Here is a 19777-nt window from a genome sequence, read left to right on the forward strand (position 1 = left end):
TGCATATGATACAGATACAGATACATTTAGCAGATAGATACATTTTGCTCTTTCTGTCTGGCTATTTATCATAGTTGGTTATTTGCACTTCGGCTCTCAGCTGTGTTAATATCTGCCAGGAACCTCATGATGTAGTGAAAGGAAACCCAAGTCTTCCAGTAATAACAGTGATGGAAAGCTACAAATAATGAAATCCATCCATGATCAAATAATATCATCCATCAGTGACAAATGTCATTATTTAGACTGGAACTGAGGAAAGTTGTTGGACACTCTTCATCATATTAATCATTTTAGCAAGAATACAAAGAATAGTTTTAAAAGGCTCTGAAACAAGTGCTATGTGCATTTCTAATACAAAATGAGATTCTTTTTTTAGTCTTCCCTTTGGTATGTGAGAAGGACACCTAAAAAAAAAATTATTGTCACACAAAACCATTTTATATTATAAAATGAGGGGTGTGACTATCTGTGTCTCTATATCTGTTTCCATTACCCTCTTCTTGTTAAAATAGTATGATGAATTAATTACAACTATTAATTACAGTAATTAATTACAACAATCAATGTCTGCCTGTTGCTATTTTCTGTTCACTTTTCTTTATTTCAGCAAGTGCTTAAGGTTAATTTTGTGGTCTTTGTCTTATAAGTCAGTTTTAAATGAGAGAGAATGAATATAAATACATTGTTCTAATAGAGACTTTCCACACTATTATTTGTTATTAACCATTTTCAATGGTTAATAGCATAATATTTTTTTCTTTTCTTCATTTGGCTATTTTCTAATATTTGGAAGCACTCAGAGAAATGTGTTTAAAGTTTCATATGAAATCTGGAAGTTAGCAAATCCAGAATGTAAACCAAATACTACATTTATATGTGTATATAAAAGTTCTTACTTTTAGAAATTAGTGGGAACGTGGTATTTCCTCTGGCTCCTCAGACATGAACAAAATTTCCTCTTCAGCCTCTGAACTTCTTTTCTTATGCTACTCATGTCAGCAAGAGTAGATATGTTTTATCATTGTTGTGATCTTGCATCAGCTGTCTTACATCAAATGAAAAAAAAAGATACTTCTATGAAAAATTCCATATCCTAAAATACTATTCACAAACCAATCTGAACTAGAAATATTTTTATTTTCTTGATCTTGATTTCTTTGCTGTTTAACTGAAGTACTCTAGATTGACTTCCAATATATCTGGGGTTTTAAGAAAAAAAAAATAGCTAATTGAGTTGTGTAGCTTGTAAGACTTGTTTGGGAACACCTGCCATGAAACAATGCAGTTTTGTACTATGAATACTTAGTGAGGGATTTGGAAATGGATGTCACCGATGCACAAATGTTAGCAGTGTCAGTACATTTTTTAGGAGCAATTGCATATGAAGTGTGAAGGTTAAAAATTGAACTCTGTAAAATATATAGAGAGGGGTTTTTAAAGAGTGAAATGGGTTCTTGCATTTATTGAAACCACTTCACTTGCACTTACTCCTAACTCAGTTAATTAAATCAGTTAAACATGAAAAATTCATTCTATGACATAAAAGATGAAAAGCTTTAGTCCTCAAGGTGTTTCTCTTTGAAAACTAACTGTAAGATTTTTGACAATATTGTAGCCATTTGTTACTAGGCGGTAGGGTGTAATTGATTATTATAATTCCTTTACTTTGTGGGTTTTGGAACATGAGGTTTCAAACAAATCTGGATAAAAAATCTTAATGGGAGCCGAGGTTTTGAATCTGTAATTCCTTCTTTCCCCTCCCATCATTTTCTATGTTTGCTGTTCTTTCTGTACAACAAGCGGGCAGTTTGCTGCCTGTCACAAATCCTGGGAGTACGGAAGTTTCTAAATGAATAGATATTGTTACGCTTAGGTAAGACATTAGGAAACAAAATCTGGAGAGCTCCAAAAAATGGTTTATGCCCTGCAAGTTCCTCTTTGTGATACAGAATGTCTAAGATGAAAGGAAGTGAGCTGGAGCTGCTGTTAGGCATCCTTGGGGCATCAGAGGTCAGCTGATGAATAGCTCCTGAACTCCACAGCTCTTACCTGGGTTGACTGCTGGTTGATCTTGTCACTTCTGGTTCCTGATGAGCTTATTACAAAGTGGGGTTAGCTCACTGGCAATACTTTGACCTCAGACCATCAGACTGAATTCCACATGTGAAATACAATGTCCTTTCTTTCCTTCTTGGTCTCCATCCCAGTCAGGACATTTGAAGCACATAGGATTTATTACTATGATATGACTGCAGCAGATAAGCCACAGATAAGTTGTTTTATGACTTTTTCTAAAACCCTAATTAAAGTTTTTTTGTCTTAGCAATGTCAATGTGTGCTCTCTGTATGTTAGAGAGAGGATCAGACAGCATTATTTAAAGAAATCAGTTGCGTTATTACCCAATTGTTAATCTTGTGGTGTGTTCCTGTTCTGAAGAGTTGGATCTAGGGAAATTCTTGTAACTCTTCTTAGGAAGTGGTAGTTTCAGTCCACCATTTTAGCATCGTGTATTTTTGTTGGATGGTGGAGGACAGAGGAGCTGAGCCCCGGAAGAAAGCTAGAACTTCAAAACAGAGCATGCTGTAGAAAAAAATAGAAAAGAATAAGGCACATTTTTGGCAATACTGGTGGAAAAATTAAAACCTCCAAAATGTTTCCTGGCTGCTAGATGTGCATTTTGTTGGACAACTGCATAACTATCTTGTTTTAGCAGGTACAACTCTGCATTTTATACTTGACATCTCCTAAGAAAAAAATAAGAAATGTGAATTCCCCTTTAGGACTGACTGTCCTGTGGTTAGTCCAGGGAAGTTAATAGATTATATCACTCTGTATGTAGTTAGTACACACTGATGTAATTTTAAAAGAAAAAAAATTCTTCAGTAGTTTGGTTTGTTCCTTAACTTTTATTATTTTTTTGTTGTTAAAAAAAAATAATCTAAAAACAGTGGAGATTCTTTTTTTAATACTTTGACCTTTTACCCATGTAAAAGTTTCAGAGCAAGTTATGATTGAAATTTTGAGTAATTTTATGCAAACGTATACATGATAATTTGTGAACATAAAGTTAAGAGAATTGAGTTACGGGGAATGAGATAGGTTGATAAAGTTTTCCTTTATGCTGATCCTGTATCAGCTGGGAGTTCATAAAATTTTTTGTTTATTTTTTGAAGCACATCAAACCTGTATCCTTTTTGTTTTGGTCAGTATGATCTGTCCTTTTGCAGTAGCAAAGTAAGGTCTCTTGGCATATAAAAATTGCATTTGTTAACTCTAGTCAATATTTTCAATGCGGTTTAGTTTCTTTTTGTTAATTGTAATGTTCCAGAGCTATTTTGATATCTGAAGAAAATTTATAAAACTTCCTCTGTGAATAATGCCTGGACAAATCAAAGAAATAGTTGACTTGTGAGTCCAAAGACATTGGAAGGTGGTGTATGTCACAGTTGTATGTGATAAATATGAGTGTCTTTTTATGCAGGTTTTTACTTCCAGGCTTTTCATTTGGTGTAATATGAGATTGGAGATAATGAGAAATTCCAAGAGTTGTTGCAAACTCAGTATATGTACGAGCTATTTGAGCTTAGGTTCGTGTTATCTTTTGCCTTTCACTGTACAATTTCTTCAGTTTTATGCCAAGTACCAGATTTGCTGTTGAACAGTAACAAAGAGAGTTTCTCCTGAGAAGGTTTCACCCTTGTTCATACACATCCTGACTACTCTGGTTTGGGACAGCGAAATAAGCAAGACTGAAGTGATTGCTAGGTCATGGAGCAGCTGCTGCTCAGGTGTTCAGGTCATCAATTAGGTGCTTGACTGAAATTTGAAGTTTGGATGTTGAATTGCTGTACTGAGTTGGCTGATACCATCCTCCTTCCAACACACAGGCGCTGGTCTTCTTTCCCTATTGCTTACCCTACTGTATTATTGCATGACTTACGGACTAAAAAGTTATTCCTCTGCTCTAGAATGACTTGGAGCAATAACTTCCAGCCACTTGTTGGTTTCCTACTGTGATATTAGGAAGGGAAAACTTTACAAAGAAGTTTCCATTATTTCTGGAACAACACTCGGAGTATTCTGGCTACCAGATACTTGTCTCTGCAACTGCGTCTAAATGTATATTTGAGTTTCTGGAACACTGTAAACCTACGAGATTAAAAAGGTTGGTTGTCTCTGTAGTTCTCTGAGTACTGGACTGTAACATACACCAGAATGCTGGGGATTATAGAGCTTAGTAAGTGGATGTTGCATGCTCTAGTGTCTGCATTCCAGTGGCACAAGTGTCCTCAAAGATAAATTAAACTAGCATTCAAAGTCTGATGCAGAAACTGCAGACAATATGCTAATGTTGTTCTTTTTATCACTGGAATAATGTAAGTTGAAGGCAACTGAAGAGAGATTGCACAAACTATATGTAAAGAGCTGTCATTTAATTGTCTAACTTTCTCAAATTCCAGTAATCTTGAAATATAGATCTCTAATTTTAATGTGTTCCTATGCTAATATATTTAGAGATTTCTTCTTCTCCCTGCTACATGTTTAAGAAAGGTTTTTCTAGAAGTGCAACAATTGTCTGTCTAATCTGTTTACTATCTGATTACCTTTTTCTAAATAGGAAAATATAAGCAATATGTGGATTTCTATCAAACATGAAAAATATTTTTTTTTAATTATATAACTTCCTTCTGTAATAGTGATTTTGGATGCTACTTTTGACTCAAGAAGCATAATTTTACAGCTGATATGGTCTTGGCTCTGTTATTTCAATAAATGTATAAGAAAATGTATCTGCAAATCCCCATGTGTTAAGAGGGAAAAACTGCTACTTCAAAAAGCATGGAACAAGTCTGTTAGAAATGAGTTTCATGTTCCCAGCTTAAATGTGTACTTAAGTTCTTGCACGTACATTTGGCTCGAGTTTGTGCTGTGTGTCTCATCTGATTATGTGTGAGTAGCCAAAGATAGCACACTGCTGCAGCCTGTGTGCGAAGCGGCACCTGCACCTAAGTCATATGTCTGGAGAAAAAGTTTTGCAAAATTGCTTGCAGAGATTTGGCCTCTCAACTGGTCAGGTTACTGTTTAGAGCTCTAGGCCTCATTGGAAACCTTTCACTTATTAAAGAGAGCTTTTATTAAGAACATCTACGTGGGTGGATTCGGATGACTGGAACATCAAAACCCTTCAGCCTTTCACACCAAAAATTTGTTTCCTTTTGGGGCTCAGTTTTTCCTTAATATGTGTTCATATCATAATTAAGAGTGTTGAGATTTCCTTTAACTGCACTTTAACTGGAAGATGGAACTTGCTCCTTCTTTCAGTCAAATGATACAAAGATCTAAGTTATGAGGATGTGATTCTGGTCAGAATAATAACCTTTTGCTTTCAAAGCGTAACCAAGTGTCTACTTGTTGAAAACAAGTCATTAACTTCTTTTTCTGTAAGAGTCATTGGGAACTTGTCCAGCTTCCTGGGAAGGACTCATGGGTTTTTTATTTTTTTGTTAACTGGGAGAGGTTTCCCATCTTCTTTACCGCATCCAGCTAGCCTGTTCTAGCCTGCTTTAGAAACTTGGACCAGACTTGGAAAGACATCAGCTAGAGGCATTTATAAGCTGCACATACCTCGTCAGGTCTTGATGTAATTGCTGAGGTGAATCACTTTTATCTGTTCCTAGTGTATGAATGGTTTTCTTCCCTTTTCAATTCTAATGAAAGCAATGGTTATCAAGCCTTATAGTTTGTTCCTAGTAAATGAAATGGATGGTAAGGGGGCCAAATTCCTATTCTGGTTAAAAAAAAAAAGTTTTTAGCTATTGCAATTTAATCATCATCCTGATTATCTTGTTTTTCACATAGACACTTCTTGAATTATTGAGTGTTTAGGAACAACATTGATGGTAACAATGTGCAGTGAATAACATCGTACATCCTAGATGATGTAAAACAATGTAGATTTGGTTGGTATCATTAGGGGTGGAGCAAAGTTTCTGGGATTCAAACATGTATTGGAAATAGAAAATCTGGATTTTAAATTAATACATGGAATCAAACTTCTCCCCAAACTAATAACGTTGCACTGCTCTGTAGCGGTATCTGTTGCTGTGTGAGGCTCTGAATTGGAGATCTAGCTGCTTGTTAAGAGCAAACGAAATTAAAGGAATCATTTAAGGTGTTCTCAGGAGAGGAAGTTGCTGGCAGTACTCAGACTCTGAAATGAAATTCTGCTACAGCACACAATGGGTTTTTTTTGGCCTTGTAGAAAGTTGTAGTCTTATTCTTTGGCCAAAATTTAACTCCTATATGTTTTTCTCACTGAAGTGATTTGTGAGATCAGTCTTCCATAAATGAGAAGACGGTCCAAACATTCCATTTCTGTTATTTAAGTGATTGGAAAAAGCAGGAAACACAATCTTTACTTTTATTGTGTATTTACCTACAGTAGACTTAAAACGCAAGCCATTCTGTGAGCCTGTTTATAAGGCATAAAGTTACTTTTGTTTTGCTTAACCAAATGGCCGAAACACTGCCAGCAGTATGTCTGGAATGTTATTTACTTGGTCCATTTCTGCAGTTTTTCTTTGTAGCACTGTACACATGCCACAGTTAGGGGTCATTTACTTACCATTGACCAAAGTAATACCCCCAAAGCTGTAGTTATGCTTCTCATCAGGACTTTATAATAAAAGGTTCATCATGTTCTGCAGCTTCTGTGTGTGCACTTTTCCCCCCTCTTCCCCTGCCTCACTTCTCTTAATCAGAGTTGATTTTGGCGAAGATTTAGAGAGCTGCTGTTTTTTCTTGCTTTGTTCTCTGTGACTTGATTCCTCTACTAAGTGCTTTAATTTCTTACATTGTTTCTTACAATGCCAGCTGATTGAAATGTATTAACTTGCTTTGCTGGATGACTATTACTATTTTATAAGGAGATGGTTATTGAGTATGTTTTTCTTTTTAAGGGTGCATCATATTTCAGGGTCTCAGTTCCAGACATTCAGTTCATTGCAAGAAAACTGTGGGTGTTTTAACATTTCCAACGGAAGGGTAGGGCGGGTGGGGAAGCTCTTTGGAACACTGACGAATAATATTTGACTCTTGGAAATGTCTTAAGGCCATGCACTCCCCTCCCATGCTTGGAAGGCTAGGCTTAATTTTAAAGACCTGTGGCCTTTATCATTATGCTTTATTTCCTTTCTAACTGTCTGGAGTTGAGAAAACAGTTGAAATGCAAATTATGGATGCCAAGAGTTAGTGCAGGAATACTCTGCAGATGGTGGTCTTGGTTTGTGCCCTTGGTACTCCCATCTGTGGCACAGTGCCCCGTTAATCCCTTGCATGTTAGTCAGAGGGCTTAATTCTGCTAGTTTTTCTTCCTAGATGTAGTTAATGTCAGAAATTACGTAACTTTTGAGACGTTAATGTCTGTAATGTCTATAAGCATGGCAGAAATTGCCTTACAGCAGAACATGAGTTGCGAACTGCAGTAACTTGCAATTCAATGTGTTTTAAATAGCAGAACAGTAATTCATAACAGTTATTTTCCTCAACTTCTTTTTATAGTACTTGAGTGCAAATAGAGTAGATGCCAACTGGGTTGTTCTCCTCCCTTGTGAAAAGCAGATATTTAGTGAATATTGAGTCTCTTTCTCACTGCTGTGCTTGTGGTAAAGGATGTTCTTCCTTTGCATTTGCAGAAATGATGAACTCTTATCATCAAATGGTATCTTTTTAGCTTGTTTTAACAGGCACACGTGCTTTACTATACATGGCTCTTGTTGCTTTTGGATAGTGATTTGTTTTCTTTATTAAAATTTTCTGCTTTATTTATTTCCAGCTTTGATCATTTAACTGATAAATACTTGCTGCCTATTTTCACACCTGCTCATCTTTTGTTATCCTGGCTTTTATGAAAATGCTTCTACTGAAATAAATCAGTCTTGTAAGTTGAAAAATATAAAACTTTGGTTTAATTTATTCTTACAGGTCATAGCTATTTGACGTTGAATACAAAACAAGTGCTTGTCAGAATTTTAGTTTGATTCTCTGACAACCAACAAAAAAGTACAACATAATTCCTAAAAACGCCTGAGCTGTGAATTATCAGTCATGACCTAGCATACCTATAGTAATAACAGCCTGACAAGGCTAATAAAGCCGATACATTATTATCGCCATGCAATGCATGTTATAACAGGTCAATAATGTATTTTGTCACTCATTCCTACCGTGCAGCCCACACATCATCTTCCTGTCACAGAGTGTGTTACCGGGAGGGAGCCATCTCTGTGGAACACGACTATGCCATGAAATTGCTCATGCTTGGTTTGGACTGGCCATTGGTGCTCGTGACTGGACTGAAGAGTGGATAAGTGAAGGCTTTGCCACTTTTTTAGAAGATATATTTTGGGCTAGGGCACAACAGGTAAGGTAATAATACATAATTTCTCAATTGAATTATGTGGAAAACATGAATATAAACCCTGCTGTGAATTAGATATAAATTAAACCTCCTGTGTTATCAAGATAAGTCTTTTAAAATACTGCTGGAATTTGCATGACAACTTGATTTAAAACAAAATTTAAAATCCTTCCACAATGAACACTAGTCTTTACGGAGATAGAGGTCAGTGCAAATGAGAATGGAAACATCTGTTTATCAATTATTACCCTCCCACAAATGTGATATTCAATTCGGTTCAGCTATCAAACAGTTGCTCTGCATTCTTTCCATTTGTGTTGTGTTCCTGAAACTGGAATAATCAGCAGAGTCTCACTGAATATTATAATATTCCAGATATCTAATTAAAGTGATTTAGTTTTGTCCAGTGGACAGCCAAGAAGCATACCTCAAACCAAAATGGAAGATGATGAAATAGGGCCCCAGCATTTACACTTTTTTTTCTCTTATATTGCCCAGCAAGAGTTACCCTCATGTCAGAGGCTTAGAAATCATTGTCTGCCTTAAGGTGAAAAGCTCATAAATTGCATGTCAACTAGTAAAGTGGTTTTCTGATCCAATACTTATTTTTGTTATACCTCTGCTACTTCAGGCATTTTGTGTGTTACTCATTTCTTCCTGTGCTTGTGTCAGACCCTGATTCTAACCCCTTAAGTCTGCAGGGCTCCATCTGTGGAAGAGCAGGTGGGACTGGGAACCAACATCATACACTCTTCCGAGCCTCCATTTTATTAAGTATCAGGCATATTTATAGCACTGAACAAAACAGAATTCCTTGTCACTTACTGTGTTTCTGGAACAAGAAAGAGAAGAAGGCTGTCCAAACACTTTGCATTTCCCTTCTGATCTAAAACTCATTTCTGCCCTTACACTGATTATCACTCCTCTGCTAAGAGCAATTCACATTAATTCTATGCTTTTGTGAGTCACTTGAAAGCATTTTCATTGTAGTAGACACCCTTCCATGTATCTGAATGGAGACGAGCAAGCAACAAAACAGGGTGATTAGTGCCCTTGTTAATTGATAAAGTCAGAAAATGTATTATTGCTTTTATTTTTCCTTTTTAGAATTTATGAGTAGTTTTGATGCTGTGCAATTGTATAATTATAGGATTATAAGTATATTCCATAGTGCCTGACAATAATTTCATGTGACTGAAATGTTGGTGTAATGCAGGATAATATTAGCTGCTTTTGCTTTCTCCCATCTTTTCTAATAATAGAGAAGCATAAATTAGTTGTTATTTGGAAGCTAACACCCTGACTTTTATTTCATAAGCAAGCATTTCTGTTAATATTACATAAACGGGGGAAATGCAACAGGGAGCTTTCACGAGTGTGTCAGAAGTAGTGGGAAAGGGGAGTGAAGTCAGGACACAAGGCAGCTCTGCTTTCAAGGCTGGAAAGAGTAAAGATGGCACTAAAAGAGATAGGCCAGGTATCTGTACTGTACATTTAGTTCATTTATTGCCAGTCACTAAAGAGAAAACAACATGCCTATCTCCTCAGGAAGAAATATTTAACTGACTATTGATTTGATGCGCACAGCAAGGCTTCTGTTTTCCTCAGTGCCGCCATTAATTTTTATAGCAGCAGCTGAGTTTTTTTTGTTTGTTTTGGTTTTTATCATAGATGTTGGTACTGTTTCCTGCATCTTCTGCATGTTAAAGGGAAGCAAAACAAGTTTCTATGTCTGAAAATTATTATTGTCTGTTGGGAAACAGCAGTCAGTGGTCTGTATTTTTGTACACTATGCAGCTGTCACATGATGAAGTAAAAGGGCAGCAGGAATTGAAAGCTTTACTTCGCTGGCGACGACTCAGAGATGAGGTACAGAACTCTGAAGAAGAGCTGCAAGTTTTAAGGTAACAATATGACAGTGTAATCTTTGCTTTTGCATGTTCTCTCTCCTGTTTTCCACTGTTTTCTCCCTTCAAAGGATATGCATCCAAATCATCTGATTAAATCCACTGCATTTCCTTATTTCCTTCTGAAGAAAAAAGTTACATTAAATTTACTAGGTTATTCATCTTCTGTATAATACAATTGCTTTTCTCTTTGTTATAGAAAGCTTTCAAAAACCATGGGATTTCGTTTGATATAAAATGTCTGTAAGCGATTTACAAGAGCCTCTATTCAGGGGGAAAAAAAAAGGGTATTTCCTGAACAAAGTTCACTGTTCGAAGCCATAACAGATTCACTTTCTATGGCTAAAGGCAAGCACATACAGGAGTATGATATCTAAGTGCCAAGCTGACTGAAGCTTAAAAAACTAAGAAAAAAAGTGTAATGAACTATATAAATCTACTTTCTCTTTAGAAACTACTACTAATGCTATTTAAGCAAGATTTTAATCTTTAGGTACCCCATGCTGAGCTCAAGACTTCTTCCTACATATCTAAAGACATTAGATCAGAAAAAGATTCTTGCTTTGCTAATGATTAATAATCTGGGCTGTTCTGTTTGGTGTCTTTTATCTTGAGTGGCTACATAACATCTCCGCTGCTTGTCTCCCCACAGTCTTTGACCAAGAAAAACAAGTTTACTAATCCCAGCTCCAATTAGCCCTACACTGACCAAATCACAGATGTACAGAGACAGATTTAAAGAGATTATGTAGACCATTCTCCTCCCTGAAATACAGGCAGTATACACAGACCATGTCAAGCAGGTCTTTACTAACAGGTTCTTAGAAACCTCCAATAAAAAAGTTTCCAGGGTACCTAGCTGGTACTTTAGGAACATTCATTCCTGTGATATGAGGCTTATCTGGGTGTATGGTTCCATTTTCAGCATTATGGAATCACATTTATAATCTTTTGCATTAATTATGTAGTTATTGCTTTTAGTAAAATGTGTATGTGGTGTACATTTTCAAAATAATTTTTCTAAGGGCTGGAATATCCTCTGTAGTTTGAAACTCAGGAAGGATTGATTTATCTAGAAATTGAAACTTAAGCTTTCTATTGATTTCCACAGTTAGTAGATGTAAATCTCTGTAATAAGCATGCTGCCTACATTTTGCATAGTAGTATTCTCAATGCTAATATAAAAGAATGACAAATTGTTTCTTATTTGAAAAAATATGCCTCTAATATATACTTCAGGAGAGGAACATGATGCCAACTTGGGATTCTGGCAATCTTTTCCTCTCTGATGTCTCCAGTTTCCTGCGGTTGCATTGAAGGACTTTCCACTGGTTTCAGTTAGATATAAATATTCTCTAATATTTATGGAGAATGTGGCATGGACTTGAATAGATCGTCTCCTTGCATGTTTACTGTTTTTTTTTTCTTTACTTCATCCTTTTGAAAGCATGTCTATGTGCCTTCCAAAGTTGTTATGTAAGAGAAGATTTCAATCTTGGCATTGCACTGGGTTGTGAGTCTGTACTGAGGCTAGTTCAGGCTTCTGCTTTTATATAAGGACATTAAAAGTATATGATAACTGTTTGTTACTTCTTGTCAGTTATGTTAGGAAGCAAAAAAATCAGCCAACCCACTCTTCCCAAACATAAGCTTATTCTTCAAAGACTTTTTTTGTTCTCTACTGGATGATCATACGATTTTCTGTGCTTTCTCCTGACAGCAGGAAAACCCTGCCCAAAACCCATCAGCTGATCCTATTAACTTTTGATCCAACAAATGACTACCTGTTCAGACTAGGCAAAAGCCACTCACCAAACTGATCATCAGCATGATATTTCTTCTTATTATGGATGTTTGATATTATGTTATAGTAGCATCTCATAAGCTACCTGTGAAAAAAGAAGTCAGGTATGAAAGAAATAGGTAAGTGTCTTTTCAGCAGGCAGCAGCTCTTAAAGGCAGCACCAGCAAATCTTAGTATTGAAGAAGGAATTTGTGGCACTGTAGTGCTCATACAGGATAAGACTTCAGACAGAATCCTGTGTATTTTCTGACGGAGTTTGAAGCAAACGTATGAAATACGTCCTGGCACTCATTTTGCTGGCAAGCATCAACAGAAGCACTCTAATCCAGTCTCTCATCTTGTAAAAGCAAAGAAGACTAGAGAAGTCCATTTCATTCTGTGGAATAAAGCTGGTGTTGAAATTGTTTCATGTCCTGGCCCTTATGACTGAAATTCAGCTTGTGATTCTTCATTAAGACAAAAAAGTGCTGATATCTAATTCTAAAATTGTCTCTGAGTTCCACATTTCCCTCCTGAAGCAATGCTCCCTGACTGCTCTGTAGGTGTTTAAAGAGTTTTGTTCTATCACACTGATAGAAAACATGCCTTTCAGATGGGCTCTTGTGGTCTCTGTGTAGGTTTTCATGACTACCTAGTGCATCAGAGCATTTCATTACCAAGGATTTCCTGGTGAATTGTACCTTCTACTTTGTACAATGTACTTCTCTGCCCAACAAACAAAAAGAAGCATCTTTTGCTTCCTTCAAAATTTTTCCAATATCTAAAATGTGCCAGGTAGCAGGTTGAATACCTTGAATCAGCTTGCCTTACTGTTATGCCTAGCTTCATCAACAAGGTCAGACGCCAGGTTTTGTAGGTTAGTGTAACAAACTTTCAGTCACTGTACCTTCAGTGCGTTGTAAATACACTAAGCATTGTTTTAAAATAGTGTGCTGAAGTACTGATAGCAGAGAGCAGGGTAACTTTCTGAATATTTACACTCTTTTGCAGACATTATCAGGGGTATATATATATCCTTTACAAAAGAAAATTCTTCAGTACCATCATCCAGATGGGATACTGCTTTCTAGTCACCTACTAGGATCTGCATGAGCACAAAGCTGGAGGAGGAAGGAAGTATGGTTGCCTAATTTAGAATAATTGTGATTATGGGAGGTATTTCATTTTCGTGTGGATCCTGTAGCCTATGCTCAAACTCAATTTTTCAGTCTATAGACTGCACTATTTATTATGAGAGAAATGAAGTAGTTTTGGCTTTTTATATATGCAGAGAACAAGGAAAAGTCACATACGGAATGCCAGCAGGCCTTCCTTCCAGGAGACTGATCCAGAATGGAAATAGGTGGACCTCTGTTCTTCTGCAGTGGATCTGCAATGGATACATTGTCTTCATAAACTGGAGTTACCATAGACTAAGAAATCAGTTACTGAGCTCCTGCTTTCAATGTTGAAGGAAGATCTTCCTTGAAAGAAAATATGAACTATAGCATGGTAAAGGACTGTGTTAGGAACAGTGTAAAATTGAATCTGCGTTTTGTTTTTCTGTTTAGTTTCAAACAGTTATATTTTATCAAGATTTTACTGTGTGAAGTTAATTTTATGTGCACAGGTCCTAAATATAGTGCCTAAAGGGTGAAAAAAAAAAAAACAGCTTAGCACTCTGGACAAAACTCTAATAAGAAACCATTACACAGATACAAAAAAAAAAAAAAAGGAAGAATATTTTCCTCAAAGAAAACATAGATATGAAAGAAATTTGATCACAGGGATTAGCTTGTGAGAAGTGTGTGAGTGATGTGGTTTGAAGAACCCTGCACTGCTGTGGCCTGTGCTGCCCCTGTTCTGTAGAAGCAGGGGGAAAGGTGTTTTGTTTCCAAGACTGGCCGTTTCAAAATCCACACTTAGAATTTGAGAGGTTTTTCAATCACAGGGTTAGGCTCCTGAGACAGGCATCTGTTCTCAGACCAGTGTTAGCTGGGATGTTTTCTGGATGGAAGAAAAAAAGCTAGAGGGCTCTTCTGTACTATGCCTGTGAAGGCACTGCTTACAGATGAAGGAAAAATGTTTGCATAACATCTCTTTAGTTTCACTCTGTGCTCGTAAGAGCCTAGAAGTCCTCCAAACGTTACTGCTTTAGATTTCTGGCATATTAAATGCTGTATTACATTTTAAAATAAGGCAGTGAAGTGGTAGGTTTATTTTACACATTACTGTCTGTAAACCTATATGTGTGTGAAAGGCTTGCTCCTTTAAAACTTCAACTACTCTTCTTCCAACCCCAAATGGTAAAAATGAAAAACAGTACAGTGTTTCTTTTGCAATATATTGCATGCAAATGAAAGAGGTTATTCTTGCAAGTACAGTCTTGTAAGCTGTTAAGCCAGTGTTCAGGTATCAGAAGAGAAATCTCTAGTTGAACATAATGACTTCAGTATCCTTCCCTTTCACTCTCTAAGACTTAAAATATCTTTTTTCTTTGTTTCGCTTTGTTCCTAATGTGTCTGTGCACTGTAGAATGGCATGCAACGTAATGTCATGCTGGCAGTGAAAAGAGTACACCAACTTAGTGATGGATTTTGTTTGTACACCAGCTGTCTAGTCAGCTACGTACGAAATTGCATGAAAAGTAGGAAATTTGTTTGTTTGTTTGTCTAAGCCAAGTTATTTACACCTTATTCACAGGTGTCTGAAGTTATTGTGTCATTCATGATGCTTTCAACTATGAGAACGTGTAATGTATGAGTTATTTCTTTACTTACTTATCCAAGGCTTAATTAGTGTTTTACCATTTTAGGCCAAAAAAGGAGAGGACAGGAGAACTGAGTGAGTCTGGAGCATCTGTTGTCAAACATGGTCTTAAAGCAGAAAAAATCTTCATGCAAGTTCACTATTTGAAGGTGAGTGTTGTCAGCTGATTTTTATTGAATTGCTTTACTAATATCATAAAGACTTCTTTCTTCTAGACAGTAGCGAATTCATAGCATCCTGTTTATTTCTGGCTTAATTTCTTGCAGGGTTATTTCCTTTTGCGGTTTCTGGCAAGGACATTAGGAGAAGATTCATACCTTGCATCTTTACAAAAATTTGTCCATAAATTCCATGGGCAACTTGTCCTTTCTCAGGTACTGTGCTTGGTTTTGTTCATCACTTTCTGAATAAAAATATGACTTAAACTTTCAGTTTGTCTATCTAAATCGACATTTCTGCTGGTAGGGAAAAGAGGGAGGCAATTGTAATTTGGCAATATTGGTGAAATTCCTACCTGCCAGAGGGCAGAACATTCTTTTCACGGTGCTGCATAAATCAGACACTTTGCTAGTATCCAATAATGTAAACAATGGGGTTTTGTTTTTTTTTTTAACTTGATACTTTGAAAAGTCATTGTTCATAGGTGCTGATGTTCTCAAATATAAAGTCATTTACTGTACTGGAATAGTCTCCTGTAGTCTTTTAGCTCATGGATTTTGGTTGTGATCAGTCTGTCTTTTTCCTGATACCTCTCTTTCTGATAGAGAAGAAACACAGAGTATGAATGTAACTGAAAACTTTTGTAAATCGTATGCGTGTTATATTTCTGACCTCCTTCCTCTCTGCATGCTGCTTCATTCAAAGTTTATAATTTCATAGTCTTTCTTATGAGGACTCTCTCACCAAGTCAGAGAGTGATGTCCCCATCACTCTGTGACATTGCACCCACCTGTATTACAGTCTTGTATTATTTCCTACAAAGTAGAACAGCTTCAAAAGGAAAGACTAAGCAAGACACATCATGGTATATTGTACCATCTGTTATGCTGAGAACCTACCTGGGGTTGTAAATAGAAATTTACCTTCCCCTAGGTCTTTCTGAAAAAGTCCTGTAACCACTGGCTGTAGCGTTAAAAGAGGGACTGTCTTGTCCTCCAGTGCTTTGTTTTGAGAAGGGAATGACAAAGCTCACCCAAAGTTCTAGGAAATCCTGTCATTGGTGATGCATCCAGCTTGCACCATGGCACTGCAGCTTGTTGCTTTTGTAATGCTGTGTAGACAACCATTCATGAGGGTGTCTGTGAACCAGGTCACTGAACTCGTCATGGTTATAAAAAGTCCTGGAACAAAAGGCACGACATGACAAATAGTTGGCATCACTAGAAGAGCAGTGTGATGAAAGAGAGGGGGAGGGGAAGAGAGAAGAGAAAAGGTATGAGTGTATTTCTGAAATCAGTTTATTTGCTGAAGTCTGTCTTTTCTGAAGTTATGGTTGAAATCTTCGAGGGGATTCAGGATGGTGACAAATGTCTTCTTGCAGCACAGAGTAAGGGCCTCTGCTTTTGAGGGAATGGGGTCAAACACTCTCCTCTTTATTCCAGCCACAGTGATGCTTTGCTCGTGTACTTGCTGTTTTGACGGGGTGAGATGTATGCCCATGGATCTTACAAATAGCTCACAAACTTGTGGATTCTTTCGTATGTCAAGTCACACAGAAGTTAGGCATAGCAGCTCTACTGCAGCAGCTTTGCCCTGCGGAGGAGCATTTGGGGTGTTAAGGGAGTGAATGTTTCCACTTCTGCAGCTGTTTACTGTGCCATGTTACCGAGACCCTGAGCAGTTACATTTGGCATAGTGTGGAAAATGCCAGTGACTATGTGAGCCTTGTCCACACTATGGTGTCTGGAATCATAAATATGACGCTTTACTATTACACAGCTGGAAACTTCTGGAAAATTGCAGAAATAATGAAAATGCTAAAAACACGAAGCAGCCCAGTGCTTTAATCTGGTGGTAAGAAAGGTACTTGCATTTTGGTGAGAAAAATTTAGCTTGTGGCTCCTGATTGATGTGAGATGAGGTGTGTAAGTAGACTGTTTAAATGCTGCAAAATGTCTTAACACATTGTACTGTTAGTCATGATAGCTAGATTGCATTGTAATTGAACTACGCATCCACTAGAGACTTCTCCCTTTGCCCACCACTCTGCTATGAAATGTCGATTTGTAGCTTTTCTACCTCCAGTCTAATAAGATGAAATAATTCATGTTGTTGCTGCACCCAGAAACAACCATTTTGGTTATAGGATAAAAATTGTTCAGTGTTTTTAATTATTCAAGCAAGAGTAAGGTATGGTTTTATTTCAGGTTCCTTAGGCTACTTTTTATTTGAATATGTACAATATGTCCATAGCTGTGTGCCTAATGTAAATAAAAAAAAAGATACTTTCCTTCATTTAAAGATACTTGATTTGGTGGAGAAAGAGCTGTGTGCTGTATATTTTGTGCTTTTACCTTGTTTCACAGCAGCCTAAATCCAGCTCCCATTTAAGTTGCTGGGAAGAGAATTTTAGCATCATCCTGTTGTTTAGTCACTATGTGAAAAATGAAAAGAGGATAGGGCTATATCCAATTGTAAATGCATCTACTTTCTTTGTAAGAAGTCTTAAAGATTGTATTTATGTCAATGTCTTAGTATAGGTAAATAAGCAATCACAGCAGGAATTGCAAATGCAGAAGCAATGAAGTCACGTTAGTACAAAGTTTATTATTCAAGTTCCTTCTTGAACAAACATGCTGTCAGTGTTTAAGTGAATAAAAGATTTAAAATAAATAGAGGTGCAAATGGTAAGTTTAAATATCACAGTGTTGTAGTTTTCACCTTGTCCAAAATAATTGTAAAAGTTCCCAGCTTCAGGAATTTGGGGGATGAAGAAAAGTAAAACCAGTAGAAATAATTGCCCATGTTCTGAATACTAGTCTTGTTTTCAGTGGTGTTTGTCGTATTTTTCCTACATCGGAGCTGCAGGTGCACGGAAATTACTTCAGATGTGAAACATTAATCAGTTTGCCTTTTTCCTTCATTTTGATTGCATGCTCAATATGTTTTTAATAGTAGTTTTTGTTTATTTTAGTTGAGTTAGCAACAGACAAGTAAAGCAAGTCTGGAATCTTTGAGAGGGATTTTAAAAAAATCTTCCATTTTTTTTTCTGTGAGAGAATTTACTTAGTAAATACTTTGAACGAACTTTTAAAGTAATGAATGGAGTGTTACTGACTATAAATAAATAGAAAGTAGTGCAAGTTGCTGAATTTCCTAACACAGTTAAAGCTGTTGTTTAGTTTGATATTGAAATAAGAACACCTTGGGAACTGCATTGTTTGCAGACTTTAATTTTCATGTAGTTCTGTCTGCTATAATAATAACCCAAGGTCCATCTGATAGAGTTATAATTTGCTGTAGTGAAATGACAGTTAAGGAGGTAACGCTTAAAAAAAAATCATAATTTATGCTATTCTTGACAGTTTAAAGGCAGATGTATGGATCCAAGCCCATTGTGTATGCATCTATATCAATATGTTCCTGCACAGCAATTTGCATAGGCACATACCACTATCAGGTACATACCATTATCATAATTTTATCAAATTGGTATCTGCACAAATCGCTATTCAACTATGTATTAGCTTGTAGAACTCCTGTCACTAGAACTGGAAGTCTAAGCATGCAGTGTGCATGTATTTTGATATTTCAAACTCTAGAATCTTTTCTTTAGATAAAAGTTTAACTAAAGATTTGTCTCTGCAGTTTGGCCCCAGCTCTTCCATGCTTACTGACCTGTGAGCTTGAGCAAACAACTGTTGACACCAGTGGGGTATGGTGTGGACTCTGGTGCTTTCCCATCTACAGCAGCCCATAGAACAGGACTCTGCTTTCTACACTCTCATGTGCTTGGAAAACAGAAATAGATGGGTCAGTTTTGCTCAAATTAAGTTACTTTGCTGCTCCAATTCTTGCATAAATGAGCATATTTCTACTTTTTTGTTAGCTGTGCACCATGCAGCCTTCACTCACTTTCCTTATATGTGTGCATTATGAGACAACCTTTAATTACTACATGATCACTGTCCTTTTATTATTTTTTTTTCCAAAGGCCATTGTCCCATTTATGTAGAATAGGTGTTAATCTTATATGAAGCAGCTACTTGGTATTTTTTTCTCTGTTGGTTGTTCATGGGCACTTTATTTACCATGCAGTATGCTTTTCATTCTGTTCAACTTTTTAAGTTATTGCAAGTGTAAGGCAATAAAGAAGACTGCTTCACTAGGTCAGACATTTTAACCTGTGATAAACTGTGTTTAAAATGCTTTTGTAAGTAACGATGAATGTATGGATCAGTTACTACATTGCACATTTTGGCAATCCATCGTGTTCATATATAAAAATTTGCCTGGCTTTAGGTCATATCTCAATTTCAATACAATTATCTTGAAAGAAGGAAAGTATAAAATATTGTGCTTGAAGTATAAAAAAAGACTAAGTAAAAGTCATGGTATAAGGCAAGATTTTTTTTTGGTGAGAAAATTTTCTGTTTCTTTTTCCTAATATATATTTTTTCATGATTATATAGAAGTAGGGCTAGAAATGGAATCACAGAAGAAAGCAGAGAGTAGTGAAGCTAAGAGGAGCCCAGATGTTTTATAATAATTTATAATACAGATGAGTGATTAAAAAGTCAGTTAATGTGTCACACATTTTAATGTCCAACAATATAGTTGTATAAAAAAACCCAAGTATCTTTTGTTATCATTTATCTCAAGTAGAAAGATCTTAAAAGAAGCAGCAAGTTTTACACATGTAATTGTTTCTATAAGGGAAGTGACCCATATATCTG

The 19777-nt window shown here is 36.4% G+C and overlaps 1 protein-coding gene across 2 annotated transcripts in view; it reads left to right on the forward strand.

Moving 5' to 3' along the window:
* AOPEP (aminopeptidase O (putative)) overlaps positions 1–19777 on the forward strand; it is a 198336-nt gene that overhangs the window by 68962 nt on the left and 109597 nt on the right. For both annotated transcript variants that reach the window (XM_086770415.1, XM_086770414.1), the window contains exons 7-10: positions 8237–8426; positions 10221–10327; positions 14929–15031; positions 15149–15256. In XM_086770415.1, coding sequence (XP_086626541.1) covers positions 8237–8426; positions 10221–10327; positions 14929–15031; positions 15149–15256 — 508 coding nt within the window. The remainder of the gene's footprint in view (positions 1–8236; positions 8427–10220; positions 10328–14928; positions 15032–15148; positions 15257–19777) is intronic.

This window comes from Chlamydotis macqueenii, chromosome Z, assembly GCF_036417535.1.
Source record: "Chlamydotis macqueenii isolate bChlMac1 chromosome Z, bChlMac1.mat, whole genome shotgun sequence".
Classification (NCBI taxonomy): Eukaryota; Metazoa; Chordata; class Aves; order Otidiformes; family Otididae; genus Chlamydotis; species Chlamydotis macqueenii.